At 59.6% G+C, this 13623-nt stretch overlaps 1 protein-coding gene across 1 annotated transcript in view; it reads right to left on the bottom strand.

Moving 5' to 3' along the window:
- Positions 1-11719, bottom strand: part of LOC105704780 (CRACD-like protein) — a 47749-nt gene extending 36030 nt beyond the window's left edge. The window contains exon 1 of the mRNA XM_064382914.1: positions 11644-11719. Within this exon, the coding sequence (XP_064238984.1) occupies positions 11644-11682 (39 nt within the window). The 5' untranslated portion in view covers positions 11683-11719. The remainder of the gene's footprint in view (positions 1-11643) is intronic.
- Between the last annotated feature and the right edge of the window lie 1904 nt (positions 11720-13623).

The raw sequence follows: 13623 nt of genomic DNA, 5'->3' as shown, positions 1-13623 counted from the left end.
GTCCCACCTTCTGGGCCAGGCTCCCCCGCCCACCCAACAGTCAGTCTTGGCTGGGGACGACTCCAGGCTCACAGTCAGTCCCCCACTCCCACCACCACCGGCTCACAGTCGGTCTGGCCTGAGGGCTCCCCCACCCACAGTCTCGCCGGGGCATTGCTTCATCTGTTCAGCATCCTTGGAGGTCCTGCGGCAGAATGGCACCCCGACGCTGTGCCCTGAGGCTGCGCCCCGTCTGACACCACCCCGTGGTCTGGTCTCACCTGTCCCTCTTCTCGGCTCCCCAAGGCTCCCCTTTCCCCTCTGACAGGGTTGACAGTTTCCTTTCCTGGGCTTCCCACGCCAGCCATGTCCCTGGTCCTATCCCTCACTGCACAGGTGACTGTTGCTGCTGGCCAGCTCACCTGTCTCTGCCACTAGACCCATGGGCTCGTCAGAGGGGAGGGCCTGCCTGAGCCTCTGCATCCCCAGCAGCAGCTCAGGGTGAGCGGTGGAGCAGGCGCTCAGCTCATCATCACTGGTCATTAGAGAAATGCAAATCAAAACCACATTGAGATACCATCTTACACCAGTTAGAACGGCGATCATTAAAAAATCAGGAGACAACAGATGCTGGAGAGGATGTAGAGAAATAGGAACACTTTTACACTGTTGGTGGGAGTGTAAATTAGTTCAACCATTGTGGAAGACAGTGTGGCGATTCCTCAAGGACCTAGAAATAGAAATTCCATTTGACCCAGCAATCCCATTACTGCGTATATATCCAAAGGATTATAAATCATTCTACTATAAGGACACATGCACACGAATGTTCATTGCAGCACAGTTTACAATAGCAAAGACCTGGAACCAACCCAAATGCCCATCGATGATAGACTGGACAGGGAAAATGTGGCGCATATACACCATGGAATATTATGCAGCCATGAAAAAGGATGAGTTCATGTCCTTTGCAGGGACATGGATGAATCTGGAAACCATCATTCTCAGCAAACTGACACAAGAACAGAAAATCAAGCACCACATGTTCTCACTCATAGGCGGGTGTTGAACAATGAGAACACATGGACACAGGGAGGGGAGCATCACATACTGGGGTCTGTTGGGGGGTGGGGGACTAGGGGAGGGACAGAAGTGGGTGGGGAGGTTGGGGAGTGATAACATTAGGAGAAATACCTAATGCAGACGAAGGGGGCATGGAGGCAGCAAACCACCATGGCATGTGTGTACCTACATAACAAGCCTGCAAGATCTGCACATGTATCCCAGAACTTAAAGTATAATAAAAAAAAGAAAGAAAGAAAAAAACTCAGAAGAAAAAAAGAATGAAAGTTGTGAGGTTGGAATATTTCATCTCCGTCGCCGTAAAAACACCATCTGGAATAATAAAATAGCTGTAAAGTGCCGCCACGTGCCCTGTGTCTGTTAGACACGATTTAACCCTAAAATGAGGCAAGTCTGGTTGTCTTGATTCTCCAGGTAAGGAAACTGAAGTTCAGGACAGTTAAGCACCAACCTAGCAAGTGGTGGCGTTTGAATTTGGACCAGGTCTCCCAGCTTCTACAAACATTAACTCACGATGTCTCATTTGGGCCTTACGCACGCCCCGAGAGACCGGCAGAGCAAGTCAACACCCCTGTATTTCCTGCTGGCTGTGTCCATGGAGGCCCCGGAAGGGTCAGGAACTTGTTTCAGCTCACGAATGAGCTGAGGACAGCAGGAGTCAGAAGGATCACACTGGCCAAGAGCCGTGTGGGTGTCATTACTCTTCTCTGTGTGACCCACAAAGTGTCAGGCTCTGCCCTGCTGCTCTGCAGACAGACCGGAGGCCCCTACCCTGTCTGCTCCATCCTCTCAGATAGAGTCAGCGTGCAGCCGCTCACCCAGGCCCAGAGCACCCGCACAGTGGGTGAAGGGCAGGCCTCGGCAGTGCAGCAAAGTAGCACTCCCCAACCTGCACGAACCGTACCAGGTTCTGGCTGAGAGCACGTGGTCACCCCATTCCCAGCCGCCTGCGTCATGGGAAGATGTGGGCTTCCTTCCCCTGCAAAGACACGGCAGCCTGAGCACCAGCGCCGCATGGCTGACGGATGCGAACCAGGGCTGACGGATGCGAACCAGGGCTGCCTGCGGAGCCGGCGCCAACGACAGACGCATCCAGATCAGCGTCCTCTCTGCCCCGCATTCCCAGGTCGCAGCCGCCTGGCTGTCAGGGCAGGGAAGGCGCATGCTGGCCTCCGGCAGGTCCTATCCCAACCATCCTTCTCAAAGTGCAGGCACTTCTCAGCTCCACAGTGGTCAGGACTGTGGTGTTCACAGCACAGGAAGCTGGAGGACTCATGTCCTGCCTGTCCTCCCACAGCTCTGCCAGGGGACCCAGCAGGGTGGTTCTTTGATTGTGCAGCAGAGCAAACCCACTCCAAGGAGTTGAGTGAATGGCCCAAAGCTGGAAACTTAGGGGCCGCTCAGGCTGCACGGAGGGCCTGGAGCCCCTCAAGCCTGCGTGGGGCAGAAGCCTCTCTCTCTGACAATGCCCCAGAGAAGCTCGTGCGTGACAGAGGCCCCACAGCCTCGGATGCCATCCAAAGGGATGTTGTTGGAAAGGCTGCACCGTGGCAGGGGTTTGAGCTGGCTCCTGCTCCCCGTTCCCGTGTGGCTCTGCTCACCTCCACCTGCACCTCGGTCCCCGGACACCACCCTATGGCCCACTGCACCCCTGCTCAGGGCACTGTAGCCCCCACAGTCTGCCCTGCTGCCCATGGGCTCTGTGCCCACCGTGTGGACTGGCCCATCTGGGGCAACCTGTGTCCTTGTGGCGGGAGGTGCTGGGCAATTTGGACTTGGGAGTCCGAGCAGCAGCCGTTTGGATGCTGACTGTGGATGATGGACAGCTGGAGACGCTCCCAGGACTGAGCTCAGGAGGGAGCAGAACAGAGCCAGCTCCCAGAAAGCCCCTGGCCACGGGCAGCAGCAGCTGTCTACGCAGACTTGGGACACGGGTACCACCAGAAACACCTACTCTCCGTGGTGTCCTGAGAGGAGACCCCTCCGCATGAGGGGTACCAGGGACGCAGCAGGCAGTGGCCAATGGCTCCTCCTTCCCCAGGTACAGGCAGGCCTGATCCCACACACTTCCCAGGGGCCCCTGGAGAGGCTGCCCCCTCCCTAGGGCACTGGCCCAGCTGCTCCTGTGAGTCCCTCTGAGGATGCCCTAGAAATGTGGGCTGCTTCGAGACCCCTCATGGGACCAGGAGGCTGACCCAGCAGTAGAGAAGCCTCCCGGTGGGGTCACGGTTTGAGGCCTCCCTGGAATACCCCACGCTGGCCCCAGACCACATGTGCGGTTACGGCCATCCTGCCTCCTGTTTACAAAGACGCCACTAAGTCAAGGAGAGCTTTTGAGGGGGGACAAAATCACTACGTTAAATGCACACATCAACCATAAATGCATTTTGATTTCAAAAGTATTAACTGTTTTAAAAAGGATATCCTAGGCTAGGCAAGGAGGCTCATGCCTGTAATTCCAGTACTTTGGGAGGCTGAGGTGGGCAGATTACTTGAGGTCACGAGTTTGAGACCAGCCTGGACAACATGGTGAAACTTTGTCTCTGCTAAAAGTACAAAAATTAGCTGGCTGTGGTTGTGTGCACCTGTAATTCCAGCTACTCAGAGGCTGAGGCAGGAGAATCGCTTGAACCTGGGAGGAGGAGGTTGCAGGGAGCCGAGATCACGACACTGCACTCCAGCCTGGGCAACAGAGCAAGACTCCGTCTCAAAAAAACGTGTATCCTAGATCACGGAAACGGGGTGCACGGCAGTGGTCCCTCTGCTCAGAAATTGAGGGTCTCCTCCTTCAGGTTCCAGGGCAGACAGGCGGCCTGGGCCAGCCTACGGGGTGCCCTCCAGGAGCAGAGTGGCTGCCGTGCCCCACCTCACAGCCCAGGGCACTGGGGCCCCAGGCAAGGCTGTCTCTATGGCAGCAAAGGGGGTGGCCCTCCCTATAGGGCATAGAAAATTTCCCTGCACCCTAAAGCCTCCCCCGCCCTGCCCGCATCCCTCTGCCCCCTGACATGACATTAAACACCCGACAAAACAGGGTGTCGCTGCCCCAGCGCTCCCCAGCTTTTTCCTCACTGTCCCGTTACTCTTCGGGGAGCTCCGGGAGGTGGGACACTGACAGGGGTCATGTAGCCAGAGCCCAGGCCCCAGATCCTAAGGGAGGGCGGAAGGAAGTGCTCTCAGCTGGGGCTGGGGATCCGAGGGGGGGGTGCAGCAGGGGAGTCCCCATCAGCTGTCGTCTCCTCCTCTGCCATTAGGGGGCGCACAAGAGGGTGGGGCCCACCTAGCCTCCCTGGGATGGAGGGTCCGAGGTGCCCAGGGCCTGCTCAGCTTCTGCAAGGCAGAGCTCCCATTCTGCCCCCAACCCTCCAGCTCCAGGACAGGGGCTGGCGCCTGGCACCTCCCCATCAGGGCCCATCACCCCGAGCCTCACTGTCCCACCCAGGCCCGTCTCCTGTGCCCCATATCCCTGTCCCACCGACACTGACAGCCACACCCCAGACGGGGAACCGAGTGTCATGTGACTGGAACCCTCTCACTAAAACACGCACAGAGCCCCAGCGTCACTCAAAGCTCCGAGCCCGGTACTGGAGGGAGGAAAAGACACAGCATCACCGTGGCGCTGTCGAGAGGAGCTGGGGGTTTGCAGCGGGAGCCTCCCTGCGGTCTACGGGCTCCTGGACCCGGGAATGCCAGGCAGGAGGTGCCTGCTCACCCAAGTGGGGAGGGTTTCCAGGACCAGGGCTCAGAGCCTTCACTGAATTCTCACAAGGCTGCCAAGCTTTACCACCCAGAGGGCTCAGAAGCCTCTGTTCAGGGGCCGCGGGTACGTCTTACTCATGGCTTGGTCCCCCCCGGCAGCCAGCACAGGCCTGGCTCCGACAAGACGGGGCAAGTCCTGTGCGTGGACTGGGGTCGAGTCGGTGCGCTGGGCAGGGCACAAAGTGCTTCAGACGTGACCCTGGCCTGAGCGCCTGCTGCCCTGTGCGGCGAGGGGGAGCAGCCCAGAGCACAGCTCCACAGGCCTGCCGCAGCCCCTCTGAGGCCAACGCCACCCGCCCTGCGTACGTGGCCTGCTCTGACCCTGGAGACTGGCCTCGGCCCACCTCCCTGCCCACCTGGATAGAGGCCCCGTGTCCTCGGGCCACTTTCCTTCCTCTCTTCTGGAAGAGCCCTGCTACCACGTGGCTCCCTTATACTGGTGGCCTCCCTTCAGCTGGTCAGCTTTGTCCCTAGATACACCCCAGCCCAGCAGCCCAGCTCCAATCCCACACACTCCTGAGGCCCAGGCCCGGCCTCTCAGAGGGGCCGTGGGGAGGGTCAGGGCACACGGGCCCTCGTGCAGAGGCAGTGGAGCTGGCACAGGGGTGGGCATCGGCTGTCCTGGCAGAGTGGCTTTCAGGGCTGCCCTCCATGCCTGGCTCACCCCCGGGTGGAGGCCTCACCTTTGTGAGCCAGCGCTGCTCCTGTGAAGCCCCGCCCAGAGTTTTCTAAACTCACAGAGAGAAAGGGGACCTAGGCGGACCCAGGAGAGGACAGGACACCAAATGTGCCCCTGCCCCAGGGGGTCAGGCCCTTGGAGCAGCTGGGGCCACAGCATTGAGCACTCCAGGTCTGCAGGGAAAAGGAACATTCCACAAACGTCAGCCCATGTGCCTGTCACCGCCACGAGGGGCGAACGATTAAATCACACCAAACGTGCAGTCGCCGTCTTTCGGTGCCTCCAAGTCCAATGTGGTGACCGAAACCGCTCGTCCTCCAGATCCCTCTGCGTGGCTGTGAGGTCTCAAGCATCTCGCCTGCCCTCCTCTGCTTCGAGGCTCACACTCCAGGTTCTCTAATATCACCCACTTTGTCAGATTCAGCTCGGGCACTGAGCAGTGTCCGGAAAGGCCAGATTCCTGGGAGCGGAAGGGGAGCCTGATTCTGGAGCGTGCAGGGGCTTAGGGTCTGGCTGGCCGGCAAGGGCGAGGCTGGAAAAGGCCTGAGTCGCCTCGACGGACCCAGGGCATCAGGAATCCACATTCGGCTCTTAGCCCGTGCACATCACAATTACACACAGGCTTTCCCTAAAAGACCTGCTCAGGCCTCCTCCGGACAATCGAATCGGGGGCCTGGAGCCCCCGTGTCTGTGGATATGGTGGAGACACACCCTGTGAATCCGGCGTCCAGCAGGCCCTGATGCTCCTGCTAAATATACCCATGTCACGGAACTTGACCCCTCGGGCTCCACAAGTGTCCGGCTCTGGCCTGGGCTTTCTTCTTCCTTCTGCTAAAGAAAGACCCCTGACCCTAGAGCTGCCCCCAAGCCTCCCACGGGCGTCCATCTGAGCAAAGTCCAGCTTCCTGAAGCCCCTCTCACCAGGCCTGAATCCTGCCCTAAGCCCCTTCGCTCTCTCCGACCCATGATTACGCCGTGACTCTCCCAGAGCTCCTGGACAGAGAAGCACCTGGACCTCCCGGCATCTCTGAGGGCTGGTTCTGAGCTGACGCTGTTCCTGGTGACCCACTACCAGGAGTGAGGCTAGCTGGAGGCAGCGGTACGCAGGCCATGACGGAAGCTGTGCCCCACGTCCACCTCACGGCAGCCCACTGGGATCGCAAACCTGTCCTGTGGCAATTGCCCCAGCTCCTGAGTGCTCAGGTGACAAACACACGCCAGCACCCGGCAGGAACTCCGTCCTGGCTCCCTGGGCCACGGTGCGGAGGCTTCTACAGTGGGACAGACTGACCGGAAGGCTCTGCGACACCCTCCCCTTCAGAACAGGGGCTCGTTAGCAACACTTCGTCCCTGGAGACTGAGGAACCACCAGCACCCGAGGCAGGAGACGCTGCTGCATCCCCTCACCTGCCAGGTAGGCTCGCGCAGGACACACGGGGCCTTGAAAGTGCGGTGGACGGCTCTGGGTTCAGTCAAGTGGACGCTCTCATCAGCTGTGCCGTCCCACTACGACCTCCCTACTGGACGGAACCCGTCACAATCTGTGGCACAGTGTAGAGCCAGTGATTGGATGTGTGTGCGCCTGTGTGTGTCTGTGTGTGTGCCTGTGTGTGCACCTGCGTGTACACCTGTGTGTCTGTGTGTGCCTGGGTGTACACCTGTGTGTCTGTGTGTGTGTGCCTGTGTGTACACCTGTGTGCCTGTGTGTGTGCCTGTGTGCACCTGCGTGAACACCTGTGTGTCTGTGTACCTGTGTGTGCACCTGCGTGTCTGTGTGTGCCTGTGTGTGCACCTGCGTGTACACCTGTGTGTCTGTGTGTGCCTGTGTGTACACCTGTGTGTCTGTGTGTGCGTGCCTGTGTGTGTGCCTGTGTGTCTGTGTGTGCCTGTGTGTACACCTGTGTGTACACTGTGTCTGTGTGCCTGTGTGTGCGCCTGTGTGTGTGTCTGTGTGTGCCTGTGTGCACCTGCGTGTACACCTGTGTGTCTGTGTGTGCCTGTGTGTACACCTGTGTGTGTGCGTACCTGTGTGTACACCTGTGTGTCTGTGTGTGTGTGCCTGTGTGTACACCTGTGTGCCTGTGTGTGTGCCTGTGTGCACCTGCATGTACACCTGTGTCTGTGTGTACCTGTGTGTACACCTGTGTGTCTGTGTGTACCTGTGTGTGCACCTGCGTGTCTGTGTGTGCCTGTGTGTGCACCTGCGTGTCTGTGTGTGCCTGTGTGTGCACCTGTGTGTACACCTGTGTGTACACTGTCTGTGTGCCTGTGTGTGTGCCTGTGTGTGTCTGTGTGTGTGTGCCTGTGTGTGCACCTGTGTGTCTGTGTGTGTGTGCCTGTGTGTGCACCTGCGTGTACACCTGTGTGTCTGTGTGTGCCTGGGTGTACACCTGTGTGTCTGTGTGTGTGCCTGTGTGTACACCTGTGTGCCTGTGTGTGTGCCTGTGTGCACCTGCGTGAACACCTGTGTGTCTGTGTACCTGTGTGTGCACCTGCGTGTCTGTGTGTGCCTGTGTGTGCACCTGCGTGTACACCTGTGTGTCTGTGTGTGCCTGTGTGTACACCTGTGTGTCTGTGTGTGTGTGCCTGTGTGTGTGCCTGTGTGTCTGTGTGCCTGTGTGTACACCTGTGTGTACACTGTGTCTGTGTGCCTGTGTGTGCGCCTGTGTGTGTCTGTGTGTGTGCCTGTGTGTGCACCTGCGTGTACACCTGTGTGTCTGTGTATGCCTGTGTGTACACCTGTGTGTGTGCGTACCTGTGTGTACACCTGTGTGTCTGTGTGTGTGCCTGTGTGTACACCTGTGTGCCTGTGTGTGTGCCTGTGTGCACCTGCATGTACACCTGTGTCTGTGTGTACCTGTGTGTACACCTGTGTGTCTGTGTGTACCTGTGTGTGCACCTGCATGTCTGTGTGTGCCTGTGTGTGCACCTGCGTGTCTGTGTGTGCCTGTGTGTGCACCTGTGTGTGCACCTGCGTGTACACCTGTGTCTGTGCGTGCCTGGGTGTACACCTGTGTGTCTGTGTGTGTGTGCCTGTGTGTACACCTGTGTGCCTGTGTGTGCCTGTGTGCACCTGCGTGTACACCTGTGTGTCTGTGTGTACCTGTGTGTACACCTGTGTGTCTGTGTGTACCTGTGTGTGCACCTGCGTGTCTGTGTGTGCCTGTGTGTGTACCTGCGTGTCTGTGTGTGTGCCTGTGTGTGCACCTGTGTGTGCACCTGCGTGTACACCTGTGTCTGTGTGTGCCTGGGTGTACACCTGTGTGTCTGTGTGTGTGTGCCTGTGTGTACACCTGTGTGCCTGTGTGTGTGCCTGTGTGCACCTGCGTGTACACCTGTGTGTCTGTGTGTGCCTGTGTGTACACCTGTGTGTCTGTGTGTGCCTGTGTCTGTGTGTGCCTGTGTGTGTGCCTGTGCATGTGTGCCTGTGTGTGGCTGTGTGTGTGCCTATGTGTGCGTTTCCTGCTGCAGTACTCAGGGATCTGCGGAAGCGGGTTCCCTTCCCTGCCATGGGGCACAGCATCCCACCTTCACTGCCTTGTCTTGGCTCACTGATTCTGTGCTACGATTTAGCCAACAGAGACCTTGACCTTTCTCTTCCTAGGACCTCATGCGGGTCTTCTGCACACTAATAGGTCTTGGACAAAAGCAAGTAGCAAAGCACCCTAAGTGTTAGGAGATACGGGTACCAGAGTGTAGGACAAACGTTCCGCGAAAATACAGGGAACTGCCACTTCAGTGACGGCTCTGGGCAGGCAGCAGGGGTGTCCAGCTGTCTGGAACATTTTGGGATACCCCACGCCTGGCCCACACACGATGCTGGGTGAGCCCCTGGATCTTTGAGACGACGTATTTTCCTCTTGGGTACGCTGTTCCTCAGACTCATTTGCAGGGTGACCCCCAAGGCGGTGCGCCTGTGTGGGCCTCTGGCAGGTGCAGGCTCTCCGTCTGGTCTGCTGCACGGGAGGGACTCTGCCACGTGGCTGTCATGCCCCATGGATCCCACGGTGCCCAACACGCCCGAGCAGATCTGCTGTGCAGAGTCTGCACCGAGTGCTACCAGAAGTCACACCTGGGGCTTTGGGGTCCTCTGACTGGGAGACCCGGATGATCTGAGGTTCCCAGAATGAAGTGGGCATTTTCTGGCCCAGTCCAGCACCCATCATCGGGGGTCCCACAGGACCAAGCCCAGGGAACACCGGGAGGCACCGGGTGGTGACTCAAGCAGGTAGTTCCCTCGCCTGCCCCGCAACCTGGGTCATCACGGGGTATTCCTTACGACGGGGTCTGAGAGAAAAATCTACACACTACGTTGCCAGTGGCTTGGCAAGACACACTCGCACAGCCAGAAGTGACTGCTGTGGCAGTCAGAGCCCCTCCCCTGTGGACAGCAGAGAGGAGACGCTCTGAGGGGCACAGGTGACGCTCCCTGTGGCGTGTACGGAGACGCCTCAGGTGTCTCGGGACCTACAGGGACCTGAGGCAGACACAGGGCAGGAAGTATGGAAGGGCTCTCTGAATAGATGGGGACTGGAGGACAGCGTGTCTCAGGAATACTTTCACAAAGGCTCTCATGCCGGGATCCTCCCAAGCAGCAGCAGGCAAGGGGGCTGCCCAGAGATGTCCAGCGGCCTCCACTCCTGGAGCTCCTGGGCCACCCCCCAGGGACTCAGATTCTGCCCAGCCACCTCCCCCTCACCTGGACAACTGCTTGCCACCCTTGCTGTAGGTGCAGCACAACCAAAGTCCAGGGCTTCTAAACACACTCAGGCCTGCCTGCCTTCCTTCCTAAGTCCAGGGCTCACCACTTCATAAACACACGTTTTCCTTCCCTCCCTTCCTTCCTCTCTTCCTTCCTTTTTTTTTTTTGGACAGAGTATGGGTCTGTTGCCCAGGCTGGAGGGCAATGGTGCAATCTCTGCTCACTGCAACCTCCATCTCCTGGGTTCAAGTTATTCTCTTGCCTCAGACTCCTGAGTAGCTGGGATTACAGGTGCTCACAGCCACACCTGGCTAATTTTTGTATTTTTAGTAGAGACCAGGACTCACCATCACACCTGGCTAATCTTTGTATTTTTAGTAGAGGCAGGGTTTCATCATGTTGGCTAGGCTGGTCTTGAACTCCTGACCTCAGGCAATCCGCCTGCCTCGGTCTCCCAAAGTGCTGAGATTACAGGCGTCGGCCCACACTCAAACGTTTTCTAATAAGACCTTCATACTAATCCTGAAAGGTGTGGAGGGTGTGGAATCATCACCCACATTTTTGAAAACAAAGACCCAGGTGGTTGTGTGATTGTCCCAAGATTGCACACCTCCTCAACGGCAGAGTCAGCATTTGAAGGGCGTCTGAGCTGTTCCATGACATCTGCTCTCCACTCTGGATGCCTGTATCACTTTATTACTGCTGGGGTGGGAGCTGATGCCTGGTCAGCGGGGACGCTGAGCGAGGGCAGGGCTCCTGCGGGTCTGCCCCGGGTCACGGCTTCCTGCGCCTTTCACCAGAGCACTCGGGGCCACAGAACTGCAACCCCACCCTCCCGTCTTCACCTCTGGAAGCAGGTGGCTGCCCAGCCAGTTAGGGCCCCTCCCGCCCCGACAGCCCCGCACAGGCCTCCCCCGGGACCTGCCTTTGGGCTCCTCCCCGCCTCCCGCATCAGAGCCCAGCACCGCCGGGCATCGCGCCCGCCCTCCCGCTGGCTCACCTGGGCAGGCGGGGCTTGCTCACCTGCAGCCGGCCACTCCTGACCGCGCCTCGGGGCCCCGGCCCACCTTGGGGTCCCTGTGGGGGCAGCGAGGTGGAGGCGTCCCGACGGAGTGGGTCCCCGACGGTGAGCGGGCCCGGAAGTCAGGCCGGGGAGGGGACACCTGCGCCCTCGCGCACCCTCAGCCCGGGAAGTAACAACAGCAACCGTTTCTCCCGCAGCCCCGGGCCGGCGCCAGCCGCCCTTCCCGAAACGGAGGCTCCGAGGGCCCCGCGCGCCCGGGCCGCCCCCAGAGGAGCCCCCTCCCTCCCGGCGCTCACGTCGGCCTCGCCTCGCAGGGCGCCACCTCCGGTCCGCACGTCGGGAACTGGGTGTCCCGCCCGCCCGGTGCCCAGGACGGCGCAGGCCGTGCTCCGCCCCACCGCGCAGGGCGCCGGCTCTTACCTTGAAGAAGCTCCGGAGGAAGCTCAGGACGCCGAGCATGGTGGTCGCCGGGGCGCCCGGAGCCGCCCGCAGCAGCACGACGAGCCGGAGCGCCGAGCCCGCTCCCACGCCCCCGCCCCCGCCACGCCCCGACACGCCCCCGACACGCCCCCGACACGCCCCCGCCACGCCCCCGCCACGCCCCCGCCACGCCTCCGCCCCCGCCACGCCCCCGCCCCCGCCCCCGCCCCCGCCCCGCCCCCCCAAACCCGCGCGCCCGCCCCGGCTCCTGCCCCGCCCGCCGCGCTCCTGGGCCCCGGGAGCCGAGGGGTGTTTTCTCAGACGCGGCAGCGGCGCCCGGCGCTTCTGTACGGCCCCAGCGCAGCGCGGGTCCCCGGGTCCGTCTTCCGCGCGGACACGCAGGTGCCTCTGCCCTCCTGGGGCAGATGTCTGCCGAGATCTCTGCTTACCAAGCTCCTCAGCCCGCCCAGCGTTCCCGTTTACCGGTTGAGGAAACTGAGGCCCGGCGAGGCAGTCGCACACCTGGCGGGGACCGGTGTGGACTAGGGTACCTGGGACCGAGGTCTTGCCCCACCTCCCTTTCCAGGCGTGTCCCGCAGATGGGATGTCAGTGAACCGTCACACCCACACGGGGCTTTAAGGACTCAGGGCCTGCCCCGGAAACGCTCCGACCAGCCCGAGGGCCGCACTGTTTTAAAATCAGAAGAGAAAAGCTGAGCGTCATAAAGTAATAATGAATCCAGCCTGGACTATATTCATTCATCTTCATACGAATGCAGTTGTAAACTCTGATTTTAAATATTTTCTTTTACGCAGGAAGAGGCCCACGAAGGCTGCGTGCCCAGGGTCCACGTGCTCCCTACTGCAGCCCCTGTCCGCCATTTCTGGGATCCGGGTCCCACACAGGGGGAGCATCTACCCAGACTGGCTTTTTGCACCCCAACTCAAGCCGGCACCCTTGCCCAAGTCCTGGCCCCACTGAGTGCTATGCCTGGTCAGCAGCGCATGTCCGGGGGTGCCTGGAAGAGTGTGTGCTTTCACCCAGCCTGTCTCTGCCTCTCCCCAGGCCCTCAGAGCAGCCAGGCCAGGGCGAGAAGCACGGGAGATAGATGCACAGAGGAGGTGGTGTGGGGCCATCTGAAGATCCTGATGTCACCCAGGGTCCATGACTGTGCTAGAAGCATGTCCCCGAGGCCCATGGTGGCGGAGGAGGGCGTGGGATTCAGATCTGGACGCCTGGCTGTGCTGCACATCCATCGTGTAACCAGGCTCGTCTGCTGCAACAAGTATCTTCTCTAACATGCGAGAGGAACGACCGCCTGGTGGGGTTGCCACGGAGACCACCTGAGAAATTAAACCCACAGGTGCTCAGCAAAAGTTAACTCCCTCTTCTTTGACGGCTGAAAGCGCTGATCCCCTGGGGGGTCCAGTGACCCTACAGAAGCCCTGGCCACAGGTTCCATTGTTACCTGGACTTCTCTGTCTGACCAGTGGGCAGCCCTGGGCCTGGGTTCTCAGACCTGAGTCAGGACAAGAGCTTACGCTGCTGCCCGCCCCCCGGCACAGGATCTGGGGTGGGGCCTGAGAATTTGCATTTTAACACGTTTCCAAGTGCCCCTGAACCTGCTGGCCCTGGGACCGCACTTACAGAACCCCTGGCTCAGGCCCTGGGACCGCACTTACAGAACCCCTGGTTCAGGCCCTGGGACCTGGGCCAGGCTCCCCGTCTAGCAGAGGATCAGACCCCAGTTTGGAGCATCACCGTCACAACGGCTCCATTCACCAGGCACCTGCTACGTCCCCACACGCCCAGATCCTGCCTCGGCGCAAACTCCCAGGAGAAATGACATCCAATGCTTGAAGGGAAATAAGTCAAAGGCAGCTCATGTCTGTCTTTTCCTTCTGGAAAACACGGTTTTAAGAGGACACTTGACTGCACTGCCGTGTGCTCTCTTTTTTGCTGTTATTAGAAATAAGAAA

The sequence above is a fragment of the Aotus nancymaae genome, unplaced genomic scaffold, assembly GCF_030222135.1.
Source record: "Aotus nancymaae isolate 86718 unplaced genomic scaffold, 86718_ANA_hifiasm-v0.15.2.pri h1tg000029l, whole genome shotgun sequence".
NCBI classification, from domain to species: Eukaryota; Metazoa; Chordata; class Mammalia; order Primates; family Aotidae; genus Aotus; species Aotus nancymaae.
The sequence above is the reverse complement of the archived record's forward strand: the minus strand, read 5'-3'. Positions and strand labels throughout refer to the sequence as shown.